Below are 22573 nucleotides of genomic sequence, written 5' to 3' on the forward strand. Positions count from 1 at the left end.
TGAATACTCAGTTAACAAGCTCAATCTAATAATTATAATTTAGATAAATTACACATACTCTGTCAGCCGCGAACTTTACACACAAGACTCTATACAAAGTGGTCGGACTATACCAGTGTTCACATGTAACTTAACACATGATATAATGACATAATCAAGAGTACGGCATGACGTGGTAGTACGTATGGAACAGGCCGCGTGACCTTCGAGCGTGACCTTGTGTTAGTGCCCAAGTACTGAACATCACTTGACGACAGGTTTATAGACTCTGTCGCTAGTGGGGAACTTTCACTGGTACTTTAGTCGTTTTTAATTTACTATTAATAATAAAAAAAGCAAATTATTTCATTTACTATTGTCTAGGTGCGATGACCAGTCCATAGAATTACATCTCAAAAAGTTATTTTTGAGAATTTCTGGCAAAAAACCTACCATACCTATGCACGTTGAATTACGTGTTTTGAAGAGCATGTAAAGCTGTTGTTCTTGCGTCTGATCTCTCATCAGTTTCGTTGGTTTAAGTGCTGTTGGGCTATGAGAGACGAATATACCAGTGTAGTCTGCATACACTAGGCAACGCACCAATTCCCTCGCCATTAGGGAAATTGTTATAAATCAACCATAAATCTATTTGACAAAATTATAAATGTTCAATAATATGGAGTTTCTTAAAAATACTTAACTAAACGTAGCTTATCGTCAAGCAATGCTCCAGAAGGCTATAAAAACGATGAGTCACGAACTAAACCGAAGTGCCTCGATCTTGACCGGGGCTTTACCGCCTTAAGTTATAGAAATACCGAGATACGGTGTACAAGATAGTACCTTTTCCTATAACTTATGATCACGGATGTGACGTTGACGTGAATTCACTGTAACTACTCAAAATAAATGTACGTACCTACTGTCGGACAATACTGACGTAATATGTAGTTTCCCAGAAATTTTAAACGATTGATGCTCTTAGATAATATATTCTTTCTTGGATCTAATGCCACAGAAATTAGAATAGAGTATTTGTATATCTAGAATCTATACCTATAACTAGAGCTTTTAAAAAGTATAATAGAAGAGATGGCATTTGTGTAGTGAGGCTTAAGGAACCGTAGAAATATTTAAATTCTAGATCCTGTTATAATGATTTGTAGATTATAAACATTCAAATACCTTTGTTATGAGTGACATAAATCCTATTCCTTTAAATACTTGCATCATGCGATTTCTAAGCAAATTACAACTCAAACTTCTATTAAACGTGCTCGTCAAAGCAGTGAAACATTCATCTCAAAGAAGCTATCCTATCCAAGCTTTTGTAAATTTAAAGTCTGTGGGCCTTGAACACCTCCAAAAATTTATATATCTTTAATATTTTTTGGGGAAACCCACATAAAGTAACAAGCTTATTGATTAACTATCGAAGGTTGCTATCAGGAAAACACGTTCTGAGAACACACACCTCGTATTCTCGTATATTTCGCAAGTGTTTCGGCAAATAGCGCGGTTTCTTCACTTTGCGGTCAGTTCAGGACTGTTGCTATGTGGTCGTAAAAAACATGCAAGAATATAATAAAACAACCAATAAACATTGCTAAAATACTTTTGTTTGTTAACTATAGAGTTATTTAACAATTATTGATATACAATTGACATTTAAAAAAAAAAAGGATGATTGAAAATGTGATACACTACACATACATAGGTAAGTATATTTGCTAAAGCTCCTATACACAGGCATGATGTAAGGTATGTACCTATTTATTGAGAAGTTGCAATTTCTTCATTTGTATTTGAATATGTTTGGATGTTTCTGAAAGTTGTCTATAAATACATAGAGACTAGATACTTTATACTACCTTTTGTACTAATTAGAGGTTTTAATGTGATCACCTTTAATTAGTTGTATTGTAATTACTTCGAGGAATACACGTTATTTTGTGCAATATTCTATTATTTGAAGCACTAATGAGTTACCTTGGATAACCGCAAATGACTGAACAGATAGTCATTATTTGTAGACTTTATTTAATTTTGTTGTAAACCTTGATATTTTGAGATATGATTTTGTAGAAATAAAATATTATACAGTCTTAAAAGGCGGGTTAGCTATAAGAAATATACCTTCATTAAAATTATCTCGAAGAATTAATTTTCATAAGGACGCTCCCTATTACATGCGGCATAACATTGATAATGGAGAAGCTTTAGTGTATTTTATATAATTCTGCTTACACCTTCTGGTATAACAGGCGTGATATTATGTACCTGTGTATGTATGAGAGTTTCTATTGTAGATAACAAAAATATTTTAAAATCGGTACAAAAACTTTTATGCGTTTAATATAAATAGCCACTGATCGACTAATGTACTCGTTGGACATAGTTTTTAAGGTAAAAAACATACATTTTGGGCTTTCCCACACAAGTAATTCTTAAAATTATAAATCCAATAAATAAAACACATTTGATATCAGCAAATCAAGGAAAAATCACGTTATTTTCCTTGTATGTGCTCTTACACAATGTCTGTATCTGTAGGTCATTAGCACTGCGGTGACAAACTAGTTAAGCACACGAAAGCGTGGCACAGTTATTGTTATTTCCTTGTTTCACCAACTATACTTTACGACTGCTACTGATTAAGCGTCGGTTAGATTATCAAGTGGATTATTCATATAGATAGTTTTATTTTCCTTATCGTGGCAGATCGTTCCACTGCTGTACAAATGCCTCCCATTCCTTCCAAATCACTCTATTGGCGGCAAGTTTTAGCCAGTCCTTCTCAAATACGTCTAGGTCATCCCCCAATTTCATTTAGGTCTCCCATGGGTATCCATAAGTTGTGAAACTGGCCATTAGACTTGTTACTGCTAGATTTAGTAAGTAAGTAGTAAGTTTCTTCGATTAGCCGTAGGTTCCTAATCTCTTGTGGACCACTGTCCCCCTATTCAAGAAAGAAATCTTCAGCGTCTACAAGGGGCGTTATCGCCCTTTTTGGGGCCTATGGGGCTAGCACGCAGCTAACATAAATTGTTTCGATTTTGATAAAACCGTGGATCCAATATTCTATCGTTTTGAGGGGATCCATAACCTCTTTATTGAGATATGATAGTGCGTTATTACGTTCGGGCCCAGATGTTGATCCTCTCAAGCTTAACAGACGTTTCTTTAAAACAACAAAATCTATAATTAATTTTAAGTTCATTTAGGCTCGTGCTCTATGTATTTTTAAACCAAATATTTCAAGATAAACCTGTGCACCGTGACCTCGGCATCAGCTGAAATTGGCTATAATCATTACGATTTCCTCGTCGCGCTCGAGATAATTACACGTAGTGACGTCACGCGGGTGTGATCAAGCGAGTGCCGCCTCGGTGCCTTGCCGCGAGAGCCTAAATGATCAGTGATGGACTGGGCGCGGAGCGGCGCGCGCGCATTGTACGCGCATGCGCATATAACATCGTAAAATTGCATTAAACTATAGAAAAATACGTATTCATCACATTTAGCAAAGATTTTTTTTGCGTGCATTTATGTAAAGACAATTTTTATATAGAAAAATAATGACATTTTTTTTATTAGAGCGTGTTAAGTTATAGTTCTTCTAAGGCTGTGTTGTTGTTATAAATCTTATTTATTGTATACTAGTAATACACAGTTGTAGTGAATTGTTTAGTAAAGGATTATTTAGTGACTAGTGTTTACGTGGACTAGTGTTGTGTTAACAATGGGCAGAGCTAGGAGGCGATATAGACGTACCGGTGAGTTACGTTTTGTAAAAGATACCTGATAATTAATCATGATTTGTGTCTGTATTTACTTGCTGGTATTATGTACAGAGAGGTAAATAATGTGTCTAATAGTTTTGAGAATGAATATAAAACGTTTGGTTGCCTAGGGGTCGATACAATTAGACAAACCTCTATTATAGCTAGCGTAAAAGAATGATACAATATCATTAATTATTATTTATTTATGATCATAGAAAATCCTTCACAGTGTCAAAAGACATCATCTTAGAAAAAATACCAACCAGTCAAATATGTATCGGTTTAGCAGTTTATTTACTTTATCTTATGATTAGAGGCCAACCTAGTGTTAAAAGTTGGTTTAATCACGAAAGTGTCGCAGACTGACTTACTTTTAAGTTTAATCATATTGGTATAGATAATTATGTTTTTAGACATCTATAGTATACTCTCTATTATTTCACTGTCATAACCTGGTGGGACAGAACCGACACGATCTGTCAGAGGTCAGGTACAAGATCGAAAGCTTTATGTGCTCTTCTAGGAGGTCTAAAACCTCAATTTCCTAAATTGAGCAATCTCTAAAAAAAAATTAACAGAAAATCTCATTGAGGACTTTGTGGCCCGAACCAGAATTCGAACCCGAGACTTTTTGGACGGTAGTCGCATACACAACCGACTGCGCCATAGAGGCATACTTCTAACAATATGAGTAGTTTTGGAAAACCCCACGGATACAGAACAGACATACATTCCTATTAAAACTGTTGACTTTGTCATCGACATTGATTTATCGATGATCACAAAGTTGCATAAAAAGACTATGGGAAATACCAATTACTATGATTTGGATAACCAATGAAAATATGTAGACAGAATTTAAGAAAACTTGATATGGGATTAAAACCTAAACGCTATTCTTCTGCGTAACATTTGCACTTACTAACTTTATTTCCGACTTTAAATACCTTATATTAAATACTATTTATTCCTTGTACTAGTAGCCTGTTTAGCAAATCCATCTTTTATCCATATTCAGAGGCCCATCCGAAGTATAAAGTAGAACAATAGAAAGTATAATTAGGAAGTAGGGGTTCTCATTGGCAAGACCTCCTCCTTTCTTATAGTAGCGCGGTCGGTAGTGTATGCCACTGTTGCAAAGAGGTCTCGGGTTCGAATCTCGGTCAGGCCAAACAGTTGTTTGGCTAGGAGTTTTATGTTGATCAGCTAGGAGGACATTTATTTATTTTTTTCACCTATTGTACCGTATTATAGATTATTATAAGACGTATTACATCTGGTCGGATCTAGCCGCCAATAGGGTGTTTTTAAAGGAAAGAGGAAGGCCTATTCCTAACAGTAGGACATTCAATGAGACTAAGAAATAAATGAGAATAGATCCGTGTGCACAAGTATATATGTACAATGTACATAATGTAATATTTGCGTAGGTGTACATAAGTGATGTTAAGACGACTTTGTAAACGTGTGGTCGAGGTGTGACCACTCAGTGTTAGAGCTTGCCATAGGTCAAGGAGCAGTGTGGTGTGTCCGACCACAGTAGGGCTGACTACTCGTCAAGATATAATTACCATTTTCTGTAACTAAATAGTTGGTCTTTCAAACTGGTCCCATTCTTTATGACACTTTTCATTAAAACTCTAGCTCCTTTCTATTATTTGTTCATATTTGAGACACTAAAAATTATACCTGGTTTCAGTTGTATGAACGAGGATAAAGAAGTCGTATTTTATAAGACAAATAACTTTGCGCTTATCCTTTATTTCCTCCTTTATGTGTTGTAAATCGTCAGACACTTTTCATGAAGTGTATTTTCAATCGCATGTAAAATAAGACTTGCTAACATATTATAAAATAACACACATGTTGTGATAAATTATGTCTTTTACTTAACCTGGAATCTAACCTCATTACAAGGTTTCCTATTAATTATAAGTTAGCAACCCTATCTGCTGTCCAGCCCACCGTAGCCAGACCGGTACAACATTGCACAATACTTATTATTCTAAGCGACTTGTTTGTTGTTGGTTTTTTATATAAAACTATGTAAAATAGGTATACTGTTTTTATTTTTTAAGGTTATGTACTATGTAGGTTCTTAATTTTTTTCTTCTTAGCCTGATCTACAGGTTACTTCTTTGAATAGCTAAAACATAAAATATTCGTGCAAGGATCTGATATAATATGAGTTTGTATAAAATTTAATCACATTTCATGGTTTTTTTACTCGTTAGTGTCCCACTGCTGGGCAAGGTTGTTCTCCCGAATGAAGGAGAGTTTGCAATATTGATCATATATAAATCTTTTTTCATATACCGGGCTTGTTATAAAACTCCGGGCTGAAACTGAGAACAGTTCAACAAAGATTAGAAAACCAAATAATGATTTGCTCGACTCGAGAACTGAAGCCTAAACTCCGTAATGCACAGTCATATTTTCTGTCGTACCACATAATAATCCTAACGATTTAAATAATTATTTATTCATTAAATAATGATGTTGTTAATACTAGTTTATTGTCTCACTTCGTTTGACAATGATCGACCTTAAGAACCGGTGTTAATAGACACATTATGTCATCATTATTATTTAATTTATACTAATATATTCATGTTATTAGTTTGTAAATTATTAAGTAGATTAATGTTCATGTTTTTGCCAATTTGAAATTGGAGTTCCGATTCGATTTTATACTACTATTGACAATTGAGTAGCTAATTACAACCGAATAATTTTCGACAATCTTTTCAAAAACTGTTCACTGCATTTAGCTAGAAGTATTTTCTTTAAGTACCTAATTTTAAATGCCAAAGTTCGCTATTAGATAGTACCGGCTGTAGAAAACTGCTGTGTCAGTAATTTTATAAAAAAAAAATTAAAGGCAGGATATGATTTTCATGAATTAAATAAATATCTTTTTGTCTGAAAAAGACAATTACTTACTTTTGCAATAAAACATAATGTGTCGCCGGAAGATTGTACAAAGTGTGAGCCAAGGTCTCAAATTATACTGAGTTTCAAAACGTTTTGATTGTTTTTGAATCTGAGCGTCTGTCATGAGTAGTGTTTGACCTTAATGAATAAATTAGTTGATTTGTTTTGATTGTGATGGTTTCGTGTTGATGTTTATTATTCAAATTGGTTTCTTTATCTAAATCTACATTATTGGTGGTATTTTTTTGGGCTCGACTATTTCGCCTCAAACATTTGATACTGCCATTACTATTTTGCGTCATCACACTGTTGGGTAAAAGCCTCCCTTTTTTAATTCTTCCCCGCCACTTTCCCTCGTGATCCAACCTTTCTGGATCTTTATAACACATTTTGCCATAGTAATCTATAATTAACGTAATTTAGAGATTGTTATTTTGACACAAAATATTAGCATTCAACTTTCGGCTAAACCTGAATACTAACATGTGTGGGCTGGGTTTACAAAGGTTGTGAAAGATAAGGTTCCACGACTTCGTGCCTTTGTAATTTGAGTTTCACTTATAAGTGATTTCTTTAGTCTATAATATATGTGTAATGTGTTATATTGATTAATGGTCGTATTTCCAGCGGAGTCGGTGGGCGGGGATTGCGGCGCGAGCGACTGCGAGCACGGCGGGCACTGCGTGCCGACGGCGCGCGGCCGCGTGTGCCGCTGCGCGGGCGCGTGGGGCGGCGAGCGCTGCACGCTGTACCTGGGCCACGACCACGCCTGCGCCGCGCGCGCCTGCCCGCCGCCCTCCGTCTGTGTGTGGGGGCCTGACCGTATGTATACTGGCTTATTTATCTCTCATCTCTTCTTCGAGTGTCAAATGTTTTGGCAATCAAGTAATTTGAAAGTACTTTTATATAAAAACGTTCTTTAGATTTGGATTAGTACATCTAGTAGGCTAAAACCCAATAGGTTTTCGTTTTTAAGACGTCCCTGCTTTCGAGTGCGCTCAAATTGCGGTTATTAAAAATCGTCGTTAGTTACTACAGTTAATTATACATGGTTTGGATCATTAAGCTATTGCAGCATTGAAAAATCCCCGTAGTGAAATCGACAAACACCCCGCACCGGTTTAACTAGTAGATAATTACTTCAACATCACTGAAAATCAGGCTCAAGAACTAAACAAAAGAATCGATAACACAAGTGACTCATCATCAGACTAACCTTTGTTCCAACTATGTTGGAGTCGGCTTACAGTCTCACGGGATGCAGCTGAATGCCAGTATTTTACGTGGACCTGCCTGCTTTACTCTCTCTCCCTCTCTTCCATGCTATGAATCCCATATGGTAGTGGGGTCAGCCTTCTTGGTCTTTCTCCTCCACTTCGCTCTGTCCTGGACATCGTCTTCATCTGTCTGCCTTACACAAATTATTAATGATATATTGTTGTTTGTATCTCTACAGCAAGTGGCACGCAAGTGTTCTGCGCGTGTCTAGAAGGAGCATCATGTACTCCTCCCCGCACGAGCACGGAGCAGCCCAGCGTGGTGCAGAGCGGCGCGGCGAGCGCGGCGGGCGGCGGCGGCGCCTGGGCGGGGGCCGCCTTCGCGCTGCTCGCGCTGCTGGCCGCTGTGTGCGCGGCCTTGTATGTGCTGCATAGGCGGAGACAGTGCGTATAGTTAACATACACAATATACATATTATATTGCCATGAAGTAATTGACAACCGATAAAATAATAATTTTTAAACTCTCGTGTTGCATGTTTAATGTATAATAGAATACGGGAATTAACGCGAACACGCATTTTACCTTAAAATGCCTAACGTTGCAACCTGCGCCGAAACGTTAGGCATTTTAAGGTAAAATGCGTGGTCGCGTTAATTCCCGTATTCTATTATACATTAAAAATAATTATTATTATTATTGATCACAAAACTAGATAAATACAAATCTATAAAGATTCTTACTGTTGATTTGTACATTAAATTGTTAATATCAATAAGCCATTAAAATAGTCACAAGTTAGACCTTGTTATAAAATGTTCAGTTTAGTGTTTTACAAGGAAGTGTTTTAGAACCACTATAGTATTAGCTGCAATAAATCCATCTAAGGATAACTAGTACTGTACTAAACTGACCATATTTTAATGAACAGCGGCGCATTCGGCCACGCGCGGCTGGCAGACAACGTAGAGATCAACAACCCCATGTACCTGGCGGGAGAAGACGAGCTGGAGCCGCATCACAACAACCATTCACACACTGTGAGTAACATTTACAAATTAAACCCGATGTTAAGCAGCAACGTAGAAATATATGTAGATTTAGAAGGACGACAGTTTAGAAAAAAGGGAGTATTATCTTTGTGCTTATCAGCTAATTTGAATCCATTTGTATGACTAAATCAAGTCAGCACTTTCTTGCTAATTGATTAGTTAATTTCTGAATGATTAGGCTGTAGGGCATACTATCTTTTTGTTCATGGAGATCTGACCCAATCTCCATGTTTAAAGCATCTAGTATAATTTAATATATTAAGCCTGAATTATAAGCATAACAGAAGGTGAACATATTTAATTAAAATAAAGAGTAATAAATAAATGTATTTATTGTCCCACAGAACGGCGGCAACCACTTCGCGAACCCGGTGTACGAGAGCATGTACGCGCCGCCACAGAACAACCCGGAGGTAACTCCCTCATACACTCACGCTATGGTTGGTATACCCCCTCTGTCTGTACTCTCCCGCCCGCGCCTTCACTCATCAGCCGACTATCAGCCACTACACATATGTCAAGCTAATATCGAAAATATACATAAAATCATGCCTTTTTCTCATTGGATTAGGTAGAGTATTGTATGCTACAATATTTGCTTGATTCACATATTAAATACGTTTTGTCATACAGGGCCGCCGGTTACTATCGATAATATAATTAGTTTTTTCTTTATTGAAAATATAATGTAATAATAATTCATATTTTATTTAGAACTAGCTGACCCGCGCAACTTCGCTTGCGTCACATAAGAGAAACATAATTTTTCCCGTTTCTGTAACATTTTTCACTGGTACTCTGCTCCTATTGGTCTTAGCGTGATGATATATAGCCTATAGCCTTCTTCAATAAATGGGCTATCTAACACTGAAAGAATTTTTCAAAACGGACCAGTAGTTCCTGAGATTAGCGCTTTCAAACAAACAAACAAACTCTTCAGCTTTATAATATTAGTATAGATAACAAAACAGTCAGTTCTAAATTTAATTCGGTAAAATGTTTTAAATTCCTAATTAATTGTTTAAACAGAATCTTTGAATTCTTATTGACGTTAATATTTAAAGTCGAAGTCTAATAATTATGCTTTATTTCATAAACTTTTAACAAGTATTCGAAATCGTAATAGCATTTTAAATGTACCAACGTTTCGGAAAAGCTGTTGCTCGTGAGAAGAAACGGCAACGAATTTATGGCTTGCTCTTTTTTTTCATTGAATTAATATAACCAGATTTTAACAACCAACAGGTTTTGATAGGTGATTGTAAAGATTAGATATTTCCGATTATGTCTCTCATAAATATAAAATACAGTAGCATAATCGTCAATTTATAACCAATGAGTTTCGAAAAATATTTAAAAAAGTGTATTTTTTGTTGCTGTAGGCAACATAACATCTCTAGAGGGCTCATATCCAGTTGCATTCACCGGTCGGTAAACGATCTGTAGGTTAAGCAACTTTGGCGCGGACATTTCATAGATGGGTGCCCGCTTAGAAGTATTTGAGCTGTTCATTTGCTTCGAGTAGCATGTTAAAAATCAGTCTCTGTTGTTATCAATTAAGATAACAGTCGTTAAGCCACGTGAGAGGTCTTTCCGGCATTTAATAACTTTGACACTAGGTTGATGACTACATAATATATATTACGATAAAATGTTGCCATAGAAATAAAATAGCTATGTTATTTTAGCTCTATAGATCGTTTGTATGAATCAATATATCAGTCAAAGTAAATTATTATGCAAAGATGATTGCTAGTATTGTGTACGTCTGTATATAAGTAAATATATAGCATCAAGGTTATTGTGCGGTTACCTGTGCGTCATCAGAAAAAACATAAATGTCAAATCATATCGGGAAATACAGAATAACACAATACATTGCTGGCTATTGTTTGCACGTTTAAGCCAAGTTGCTAAGGCAGTCTGCAATGGATGCTGTTAATAGTGTGTGACATTTTCGCGGAAGGTTTTTTTTAGTAAAAAACTAAGTATAGGTACTGATGTACATTTATTTAGATGTGGTATATCCTCAATTTGTAAAATCATTATTGTATTACACGTGCAGTTTTAAGGCTGATTTTTTGAAAAATTGGCTAAAATTATAATTATGCTATTGTATAATTTGTAACTGGCGAGACTATACTTTTTATATTTTCGCGACAAAATCAATTAGTTTTGAGTGAATAGATTTGACAGTTATATTAGTCGTTAGTTATTTCAAATGACAATATATAGGAATGCGGATTTTAATCTCAAAAATAATTTATTTATTCGTTAAGGTCACATTATGTTTGTATCTATTTTTGTCTGTCCTTTCAAAAGTTAGTATTGCTACTATCCATACTTCTCTAAATGCATTCAAGTTTTTTTGTAATTACATTTTCATACATTTTGCACGTTTGCGTAGAATACCTTATTCTTAAATCAAATATTAGTACTTATGTACATACTTATTTGCATGTTTAACAGCCCTTTAGACATATAGCCATATTTTAGTTATATTATAACTAGCTGACCCGCGCAGCTCCGCTCACGCTTTCTTGTTTTAATTTAATACCGCGCATTTTCAAATTTATTCACATTTTACACCTTCTCTGGTCTTCCACAAATAATTTAAGACAGTTGGTAGTTTTTCCTTACTTGAAGACGTGTCTTGGTAGATTTTCCTCACTTAAAGACGTCTCTTGGTAGTTTTTCCTCACTTGAAGACGTGATGAAGACGTTTCTTTGTAGTTTTTCCTCTCATGAAGACGTCTCTTGGTAGTTTTTCCCCTCATGAAGACGTGATGAAGACGTCTCTTGGTAGTTTTTCCGCACTTGAAGACGGTCTCTTGGTAGTTTTTCCCCTCATGAAGACGTGATGAAGACGTCTCTTGGTAGTTTTTCCGCACTTGAAGACGGTCTCTTGGTAGTTTTTCCGCACTTGAAGACGGTCTCTTGGTAGTTTTTCATCACTTGAAGACGGTCTCTTGGTAGTTTTTCCGCACTTGAAGACGGTCTCTTGGTAGTTTTTCCGCACTTGAAGACGGTCTCTTGGTAGTTTTTCCGCACTTGAAGACGTCTCATGGTAGTTTTTCCGCACTTGAAGACGGTCTCTTGGTAGTTTTTCCGCACTTGAAGACGGTCTCTTGGTAGTTTTTCATCACTTGAAGACGGTCTCTTGGTAGTTTTTCCTCACTTGGAGACGGTCTCATGGTAGTTTTTCCTCATTCGAAGACGTCTCTTGGTAGTTTTTCCGCACTTGAAGACGGTCTCTTGGTAGTTTTTCATCACTTGAAGACGGTCTCTTGGTAGTTTTTCCGCACTTGAAGACGGTCTCATGGTAGTTTTTCATCACTTGAAGACGGTCTCTTGGTAGTTTTTCCTCACTTGGAGACGGTCTCATGGTAGTTTTTCCTCAATCGAAGACGTCTCATGGTAGTTTTTCCTCATTCGAAGACGTCTCTTGGTAGTTTTTCCGCACTTGAAGACGGTCTCTTGGTAGTTTTTCATCACTTGAAGACGGTCTCTTGGTAGTTTTTCCTCACTTGGAGACGGTCTCATGGTAGTTTTTCCTCATTCGAAGACGTCTCTTGGTAGTTTTTCCGCACTTGAAGACGGTCTCATGGTAGTTTTTCATCACTTGAAGACGGTCTCTTGGTAGTTTTTCATCACTTGAAGACGGTCTCTTGGTAGTTTTTCCTCAATCGAAGACGTCTCATGGTAGTTTTTCCTCATTCGAAGACGTCTCTTGGTAGTTTTTCCGCACTTGAAGACGGTCTCTTGGTAGTTTTTCATCACTTGAAGACGGTCTCTTGGTAGTTTTTCCTCAATCGAAGACGTCTCTTGGTAGTTTTTCCTCACTTGAAGACGGTCTCATGGTAGTTTTTCATCAATTGAAGACGTCTCTTGGTAGTTTTTCCTTACTTGAAGACGTGTCTTGGTAGATTTTCCTCACTTGAAGACGTCTCTTGGTAGTTTTTCCTCACTTGATGACGTCTCATGGTAGTTTTTCATCACTTGAAGACGGTCTCTTGGTAGTTTTTCATCAATTGAAGACGTCTCTTGGTAGTTTTTCCTTACTTGAAGACGTGTCTTGGTAGATTTTCCTCACTTGAAGACGTCTCTTGGTAGTTTTTCCGCACTTGAAGACGGTCTCATGGTAGTTTTTCCTCACTTGATGACGTCTCATGGTAGTTTTTCATCACTTGAAGACGGTCTCTTGGTAGTTTTTCATCACTTGAAGACGGTCTCATGGTAGTTTTTCCGCACTTGAAGACGGTCTCTTGGTAGTTTTTCCGCACTTGAAGACGGTCTCTTGGTAGTTTTTCCGCACTTGAAGACGGTCTCTTGGTAGTTTTTCCGCACTTGTAGACGTCTCATGGTAGTTTTTCCGCACTTGAAGACGGTCTCTTGGTAGTTTTTCCGCACTTGAAGACGGTCTCTTGGTAGTTTTTCATCACTTGAAGACGGTCTCTTGGTAGTTTTTCCTCACTTGGAGACGGTCTCATGGTAGTTTTTCCTCATTCGAAGACGTCTCTTGGTAGTTTTTCCGCACTTGAAGACGGTCTCTTGGTAGTTTTTCATCACTTGAAGACGGTCTCTTGGTAGTTTTTCCGCACTTGAAGACGGTCTCATGGTAGTTTTTCATCACTTGAAGACGGTCTCTTGGTAGTTTTTCCTCACTTGGAGACGGTCTCATGGTAGTTTTTCCTCAATCGAAGACGTCTCATGGTAGTTTTTCCTCATTCGAAGACGTCTCTTGGTAGTTTTTCCGCACTTGAAGACGGTCTCTTGGTAGTTTTTCATCACTTGAAGACGGTCTCTTGGTAGTTTTTCCTCAATCGAAGACGTCTCTTGGTAGTTTTTCCTCACTTGAAGACGGTCTCATGGTAGTTTTTCCTCACTTGATGACGTCTCATGGTAGTTTTTCATCACTTGAAGACGGTCTCTTGGTAGTTTTTCCTCACTTGGAGACGGTCTCATGGTAGTTTTTCCTCATTCGAAGACGTCTCTTGGTAGTTTTTCCGCACTTGAAGACGGTCTCATGGTAGTTTTTCATCACTTGAAGACGGTCTCTTGGTAGTTTTTCATCACTTGAAGACGGTCTCTTGGTAGTTTTTCCTCAATCGAAGACGTCTCATGGTAGTTTTTCCTCATTCGAAGACGTCTCTTGGTAGTTTTTCCGCACTTGAAGACGGTCTCTTGGTAGTTTTTCATCACTTGAAGACGGTCTCTTGGTAGTTTTTCCTCAATCGAAGACGTCTCTTGGTAGTTTTTCCTCACTTGAAGACGTCTCTTGGTAGTTTTTCATCACTTGAAGACGGTCTCTTGGTAGTTTTTCCTCACTTGGAGACGGTCTCATGGTAGTTTTTCCTCATTCGAAGACGTCTCATGGTAGTTTTTCCGCACTTGAAGACGGTCTCTTGGTAGTTTTTCATCACTTGAAGACGTCTCTTGGTAGTTTTTCCTCACTCGAAGCCGTCTCTTGGTAGTTTTTCCTCGCTTGAAGACGTTCTCATGGTAGTTTTTCCTCACTCGAAGACGGTCTCAAGGTAGTTTTTCCTCACTTAAAGAAGACGTTCTCATGGTAGTATTTCCTCACTCGAAAACGGTCTCATGGTAGTTTTTCCTTACTTGAAGACGTGTCTTGGTAGATTTCCCTCACTTGAAGACGTCTCTTGGTAGTTTTTCCGCACTTGAAGACGGTCTCATGGTAGTTTTTCCGCACTTGAAGACGGTCTCTTGGTAGTTTTTCATCACTTGAAGACGGTCTCTTGGTAGTTTTTCCTCACTTGGAGACGGTCTCATGGTAGTTTTTCCTCAATCGAAGACGTCTCATGGTAGTTTTTCCTCATTCGAAGACGTCTCTTGGTAGTTTTTCCGCACTTGAAGACGGTCTCTTGGTAGTTTTTCATCACTTGAAGACGGTCTCTTGGTAGTTTTTCCTCAATCGAAGACGTCTCTTGGTAGTTTTTCCGCACTTGAAGACGGTCTCTTGGTAGTTTTTCATCACTTGAAGACGGTCTCTTGGTAGTTTTTCCGCACTTGAAGACGGTCTCATGGTAGTTTTTCCTCACTTGATGACGTCTCATGGTAGTTTTTCCTCACTTAAAGACGTTCTCATGGAAGTTTTTCCTCACTTGAAGACGATCTCATGGTAGTTTTTCCTCACTTAAAGACGTTATCATGGTAGTATTTCCTCACTCGAAGACGGTCTCATGGTAGTTTTTCCTCTCATGAAGGCGTCTCTTGGTAGTTTTTCCTCTCATGAAGACGTCTCTTGGTAGATTTTCCTCTCATGAAGGCGTCTCTTGGTAGTTTTTCGTCTCATGAAGGCGTCTCTTGGTAGTTTTTCCTCTTATGAAGACGTCTCGTGGCAGTTTTTCCTCTCATGAACACGTCTCTTGGTAGGTTTTCCTCACTTGAAGATGTCTCTTGGTAGTTTTTCCTCACTCGAAGACGTCTCTTGGTAGTTTTTCATCACTTGAAGACTTTCTCATGGTAGTTTTTCATCACTTGAAGACGTCTCTTGGTAGTTTTTCCCCACTAGAAGACTTTCTCATGGTAGTTTTTCCTCACTTGAAGACGATCTCATGGTAGTTTTTCCTCACTTGAAGACGGTCTCTTGGTAGTTTTTCCTCAATCGAAGACGTCTCTTGGTAGTTTTTCATCACTTGAAGACGGTCTCTTGGTAGTTTTTCCTCACTCGAAGCCGTCTCATGGTAGTTTTTCATCACTTGAAAACGGTCTCTTGGTAGTTTTTCCTCACTTGGAGACGGTCTCATGGTAGTTTTTCCTCATTCGAAGACGTCTCATGGTAGTTTTTCCGCACTTGAAGACGGTCTCTTGGTAGTTTTTCATCACTTGAAGACGGTCTCTTGGTAGTTTTTCCTCAATCGAAGACGTCTCTTGGTAGTTTTTCCTCATTCGAAGACGTCTCTTGGTAGTTTTTCCGCACTTGAAGACGGTCTCTTGGTAGTTTTTCATCACTTGAAGACGGTCTCTTGGTAGTTTTTCCTCAATCGAAGCCGTCTCATGGTAGTTTTTCATCACTTGAAAACGGTCTCTTGGTAGTTTTTCCTCACTTGGAGACGGTCTCATGGTAGTTTTTCCTCATTCGAAGACGTCTCATGGTAGTTTTTCCGCACTTGAAGACGGTCTCTTGGTAGTTTTTCATCACTTGAAGACGGTCTCTTGGTAGTTTTTCCTCAATCAAAGACGTCTCATGGTAGTTTTTCCTCATTCGAAGACGTCTCTTGGTAGTTTTTCCGCACTTGAAGACGGTCTCTTGGTAGTTTTTCATCACTTGAAGACGGTCTCTTGGTAGTTTTTCCTCAATCGAAGACGTCTCTTGGTAGTTTTTCCTCACTTGAAGACGGTCTCATGGTAGTTTTTCCTCACTTGATGACGTCTCATGGTAGTTTTTCATCACTTGAAGACGGTCTCTTGGTAGTTTTTCATCAATTGAAGACGTCTCTTGGTAGTTTTTCCTCATTCGAAGACGTCTCATGGTAGTTTTTCCGCACTTGAAGACGGTCTCTTGGTAGTTTTTCATCACTTGAAGACGTCTCTTGGTAGTTTTTCCTCAATCGAAGCCGTCTCTTGGTAGTTTTTCCTCACTCGAAGACGGTCTCATGGTAGTTTTTCCTCACTTGAAGACGATCTCTTGGTAGTTTTTCATCACTCGAAGACGGTCTCAAGGTAGTTTTTCCTCACTTAAAGAAGACGTTCTCATGGTAGTTTTTCCTCACTTGAAGACGATCTCATGGTAGTATTTCCTCACTCGAAGACGGTCTCATGGTAGTTTTTCCTCACTTAAAGACGTCTCATGGTAGTTTTTCCTCGCTTGAAGACGTTCTCATGGTAGTTTTTCCTCACTTGAAGACGTCTCTTGGTAGTTTTTCCTCGCTTGAAGACTTTCTCATGGTAGTTTTTCATCACTTGAAGACGATCTCATGGTAGTATTTCCTCACTCGAAGACGGTCTCATGGTAGTTTTTCCTCACTTAAAGACGTCTCATGGTAGTTTTTCCTCGCTTGAAGACGTTCTCATGGTAGTTTTTCCTCACTTGAAGACGTCTCTTGGTAGTTTTTCCTCGCTTGAAGACGTTCTCATGGTAGTTTTTCCTCACTCGAAGACGGTCTCAAGGTAGTTTTTCCTCACTTAAAGAAGACGTTCTCATGGTAGTATTTCCTCACTCGAAGACGGTCTCTTGGTAGTTTTTCATCACTTAAAGACGTCTCATGGTAGTTTTTCCTCACTTGGAGACGGTCTCATGGTAGTTTTTCCTCATTCGAAGACGTCTCATGGTAGTTTTTCCTCACTTGAAGACCTTCTCATGGTAGTTTTTCATCACTTGAAGACGTCTCTTGGTAGTTTTTCCCCTCATGAAGACGTGATGAAGACGTCTCTTGGTAGTTTTTCATCACTTGAAGACGGTCTCTTGGTAGTTTTTCCTCACTTGGAGACGGTCTCATGGTAGTTTTTCCTCATTCGAAGACGTCTCATGGTAGTTTTTCCGCACTTGAAGACGGTCTCTTGGTAGTTTTTCATCACTTGAAGACGTCTCTTGGTAGTTTTTCCTCACTCGAAGCCGTCTCTTGGTAGTTTTTCCTCGCTTGAAGACGTTCTCATGGTAGTTTTTCCTCACTCGAAGACGGTCTCAAGGTAGTTTTTCCTCACTTAAAGAAGACGTTCTCATGGTAGTATTTCCTCACTCGAAAACGGTCTCATGGTAGTTTTTCCTCACTTAAAGACGTCTCATGGTAGATTTTCCTCACTTGGAGACGGTCTCATGGTAGTTTTTCCTCATTCGAAGACGTCTCATGGTAGTTTTTCCTCACTTGAAGACTTTCTCATGGTAGTTTTTCATCACTTGAAGACGTCTCTTGGTAGTTTTTCCCCTCATGAAGACGTGATGAAGACGTCTCTTGGTAGTTTTTCCCCACTAGAAGACTTTCTCATGGTAGTTTTTCCTCACTTGAAGACGGTCTCTTGGTAGTTTTTCCTCAATCGAAGACGTCTCTTGGTAGTTTTTCATCACTTGAAGACGGTCTCTTGGTAGTTTTTCCTCACTCGAAGCCGTCTCTTGGTAGTTTTTCCTCGCTTGAAGACGTTCTCATGGTAGTTTTTCCTCACTTGAAGACGTCTCTTGGTAGTTTTTCCTCGCTTGAAGACGTTCTCATGGTAGTTTTTCCTCACTCGAAGACGGTCTCAAGGTAGTTTTTCCTCACTTAAAGAAGACGTTCTCATGGTAGTTTTTCCTCACTTGAAGACGATCTCATGGTAGTATTTCCTCACTCGAAGACGGTCTCATGGTAGTTTTTCCTCACTTAAAGACGTCTCATGGTAGTTTTTCCTCACTCGAAGACGGTCTCATGGTAGTTTTTCCTCACTCGAAGACGGTCTCATGGTAGTTTTTCCTCACTTGAAGACGATCTCTTGGTAGTTTTCCTCACTCGAAGACGTCTCTTGGTAGATTTTCCTCACTTGAAGACGGTCTCAAGTCAAGGACTCAAGGACAAGTATGGATATAACATATGTGTTAAATAAGGTGTAAAATACCTAGTTTTCTGTCTGTCTGTCCTATCTGTGCCTATGTGTAAAGTACTCTGTGTCCTGTTTTATACGCTTTCGTTGTGTGTTGTGATTCTATTTAGATAAAACTTGAAGACCTATATTCTTGAAAAGAATAATGCTTCATACAAATTACACCCGAGTATATTCGTGTTGTTCACCAAATTCAACATTATTTTCTTGAACGTACGCAATGTCCACGAATCATACTTGATTAACGTGCTAGACTCGAGCTCTAATCCCTTTCCATTACTCTTCCACCACCACTAGACCATCAGTGAAACAGTAATGAAAAAACAAAATTATTTTCGTTCCCCAGGAGCACGCCAACTTGCTAGCCGAGCGTGCAGCGCCGGGCTCCCCCGCGCCGGAGCGCGCGGCGCTGCTGTGACCGCGCACGGCGCACCTGCCGCCCCCGCGCCGCCGCGCGCCGCCGCCCCCGCCGCGAGCCCGCGCCAGGGTGCACGCGCCAAGGGTGTAGGCGCCACGCTTCTGTACTAAACACTAAATTTGTCACTCGATTTTAATCTAATTAAGGTAATGACGACGAATCAAAACAGTGTTCCTTTTTCCATGCGAATAAAAGCTGTAATTTCTATGCATTTTTGACAATCTGTGTATAAACTCACACAGTCATTCACACAAGTTTATCCTCTGTGCAGTATATACCTTATGTCTATTGATATGGTTGAAGCTAAAATAACCGTCTCTATCACGTTGAATTTATCGTTGTGATAGAAATACCTTAAAAGCATTTAAAATTGAGTGACAATTAATTTGGTTTAAACAATGTTTAAAATATACACAAACTGTAACACATAAAGCCTGCTTATGAAACGATCTCAATAATAATTACATAGAAATTTTGAATCTCAATTGACACGATAATTACACTGGAATTTAAAAATGACAACAAACTTTTGACTTGTAATCATCTTTGTATGACTACAGCGCCTCTAGCGACAATCAAAAGAACTAATCCTATCGACCAAATGTCAAATACTCGATACGATATTATCGTAAACGGTTAGTATACGTTTCTTTATAGTGAACAATAGTCAATACTAGTTCGACAAGGCACCTAATTGCAAACACAGACTTAGTAATAGACACAATTTAACTATATGCACTAACAAACTCATGTAAATTTCAAGATCGATGTTTGATGTTAGTAAATATATAATTATATATATATATATATTTGATATGGAATGTGATCCCTTTGTACATATATACCTATGAGATACTCTTGCCTATATTATATACTAAAATATTTCTTCCAAGGGTTAACAATTGCAGGACAGTACAGATTTTTAAATTGACATAATTTTGGATGAAATAGCACATAGATGTGAAAAGCTTATCAAGTTTATTAATATTTCCACATTTTATTGGTTCTTCAAGATTTTTAAACTCAAAAAGTGGTTAGTAGTTATCAGTAGGTACTGTCTTGCTTTGGTGTACGTATATAAACTTTACAGACGGTGGCCAGTAGGAACAAATACTGACCGAATAACACTCAGTATACTAAAGTAGCAACGCATAAAAACGCATCTATAAAATTATATTCTCGTAAGTTGGTGTATTCCCATTTGTGCCCTAGAAGCATTTATTGCTAGAATAAATGCTTCTCAATAAATATTTCCATTCGTCAGCTTAAACCGATGACAACATGTTTTTAAAAAAGAAAACACGTTGCCAACCACAAATCATGTGGGATAAGGACATGACAAAGAAGGGATAAATTCCCACTCGTCACCCGCCGACAATGCTAGAGGGGTTTAATGGGAAAATACCAGTTAATTGACCCCACCTGTAAAGTTTAATACTAATATTGTATTGTATTTATATTACTGTGAGTGAAATATCAATCAATACAAATCAATAGTAGTTCTCTGTTTTCAAAACTTGTGCCATATCGTTGTTTCGTTACATAACAATCTGATTTAGAAAAAATATTCAAATATACAGTGTTGCAAGAATAAAAAAAATACCACCGTATGTGGTACATCTGATCTGAGAAATAGTGATGAAAAATTATCATTAATTTATATCAACTGTGGTATTAACAAAACGGCTCAGGCTAACACTAATTTATAATTTTTTGAAAGATTTACTTTTTCTAATATTTTTTTACGATGACTATCGAAGGCCTAAAAAGTGCATATATTACTTTTAAGAAACATATCACTCATTTTTTTTATATATTTTTAAGAAGTTCCTTATTGTATTTTTTATTTATTTAGTTCGGTACATTGTAGTTAATATGAAGGCCAGTCAATGACGGACAGTCCGACAGGTGTACAATTATTTAATAATAGTTAATTATTGGCAACTATTTGACCCTGTGTTGTGCAAATAATGTGATTTTTTAGTTGTATTTTTAAAACGTACATATTTAAGTTTTAATTTGTTTTTTTTAATGACGTTTGTAAGGGTGTGTTCACATTGGCTAATATATCGTGAGTTTGCCTTCATCTGTCAACTGTCAGTGTCAACTTTCTGAAGTTATATCTACTTATTAATTACAGAAAACCTAATTATCTGTAAATTATTCATTATAATAACACTTTTAAATCGCATATGGTTGCGTAGATAGTAACATATATATTCACAGTTTATTCGCCAATGTGTAAGGGATGTAAGGCAGCTAATTGTAGGAGTGACTAAACGCGTGCATACAAACAAGTACAATTATATTGTACTAAGTTATTACAATAGAACTAAGCGAACGATGGAAAGATAACTGAAAATGTTACTTATTTAAGTAGCTGGGCTTACAGATTGCGTAAATTGTAATAAAAGATAATTTGCAAAAAAATAACTATAATTAAAATATACATGAAACAATGTTGTTACACTATTAAAGCTCGTAAAGCCACAATATAAAATGAAAAACATGACATTTTTAGTCATAAAATCTAAGGTTTTGTTTCATCGCTGACCATTCGAGGAGAGAATCTTTTATTTTAGCTATTTTTTTTAAATATTATAATATATAAGTAAGTGAATTTCCTTCGACGTTTAGTTCTGCTACTAGTTAAATGTTTTCGCGTTTAGTTATGAAAACTTATGGAAATTGTGCCAAATTAATATAAATAACTCATTATGTATTATTGCGTTGTGACGTTTAAAAATTATTGCTCTCTTGCTTATATAAAATAACAATTTTCGACGAAAACATAGTAATTAACAGAACGAAGAAATTAATTGACTTTTAATTGGCAGCTGTCTCACTGTCTAATGCTATGAAAATGTATTTCTAAGTAGTGCTTATTTTATATAAGTGAGAGAGAAAATAAACTATATTTGTGATCAAATTATACAATTTTCTTTATACATACATTCTTGCTCAAAAAATGCAAATAATTTATATTTGAATCTAAATTTTATTAAATTAATTTTGACGATCAATTTGCTCTGCAGCGAAGCAACCTGTACAAGACACGACAAGCTTCTGGTCACAGTTGACAAGAGAACTTGTCACACAGAAGCAAAACATAGACCGTGGCGAAGGTGTGATTATTTATTATTTACATTAGTACAATTCTGATATATGAAACTCTCGATTGATTCGCCTACGTATCGCCTTCGCTACGCAATACGCGGTGTTTGGTGTGTGACATTTGACATTTCATTTGTCAAAATGACGTGTTTTAAAACATTTATAATCCACGTGAGTTTATTGCTTAAATTGGCAATATGCCATCTTCGTGTGCACCAGCGGCAATTTGATTAGGAGTCTAAGTGGTAGCCATCTAAAAATTGGTCGGATAGACAATGATCATCATCGGTTAGCACTTTTAAGCATTTTGTTGCTTGTTTGTACAGTGTTGCCAAGCTACGAGAGCCTTACATATCAAATTGAGATTATAATTGAGTACAATATTAAGTTTGAGTTGTTAACGTCTTCAATATATGTTACGCTCATCACAAGACTATATTTCTATGTAAGTAGCTGTAAGATAAAAGTTTAGTAATAAAACTAAATCATACAATTAAATGTTGTGTTTATTTTACATTTTAATTACTACTTCGGATTTA

At 37.3% G+C, this 22573-nt stretch overlaps 1 protein-coding gene across 1 annotated transcript in view; it reads left to right on the forward strand.

The window, feature by feature from the left end:
• The window catches only part of LRP1 (LDL receptor protein 1), a 74555-nt gene extending 52023 nt beyond the window's left edge, over positions 1-22532 (forward strand). Inside the window, exons 68-72 of the mRNA XM_076129653.1 lie at positions 7329-7523; positions 8158-8362; positions 8851-8959; positions 9316-9384; positions 18849-22532. Coding sequence (XP_075985768.1) covers positions 7329-7523; positions 8158-8362; positions 8851-8959; positions 9316-9384; positions 18849-18920 — 650 coding nt within the window. The 3' untranslated portion in view covers positions 18921-22532. The remainder of the gene's footprint in view (positions 1-7328; positions 7524-8157; positions 8363-8850; positions 8960-9315; positions 9385-18848) is intronic.
• The last annotated feature ends 41 nt before the right edge of the window (positions 22533-22573 follow it).

This window comes from Anticarsia gemmatalis, chromosome 22, assembly GCF_050436995.1.
Source record: "Anticarsia gemmatalis isolate Benzon Research Colony breed Stoneville strain chromosome 22, ilAntGemm2 primary, whole genome shotgun sequence".
In the NCBI taxonomy this organism is placed as follows: domain Eukaryota; kingdom Metazoa; phylum Arthropoda; class Insecta; order Lepidoptera; family Erebidae; genus Anticarsia; species Anticarsia gemmatalis.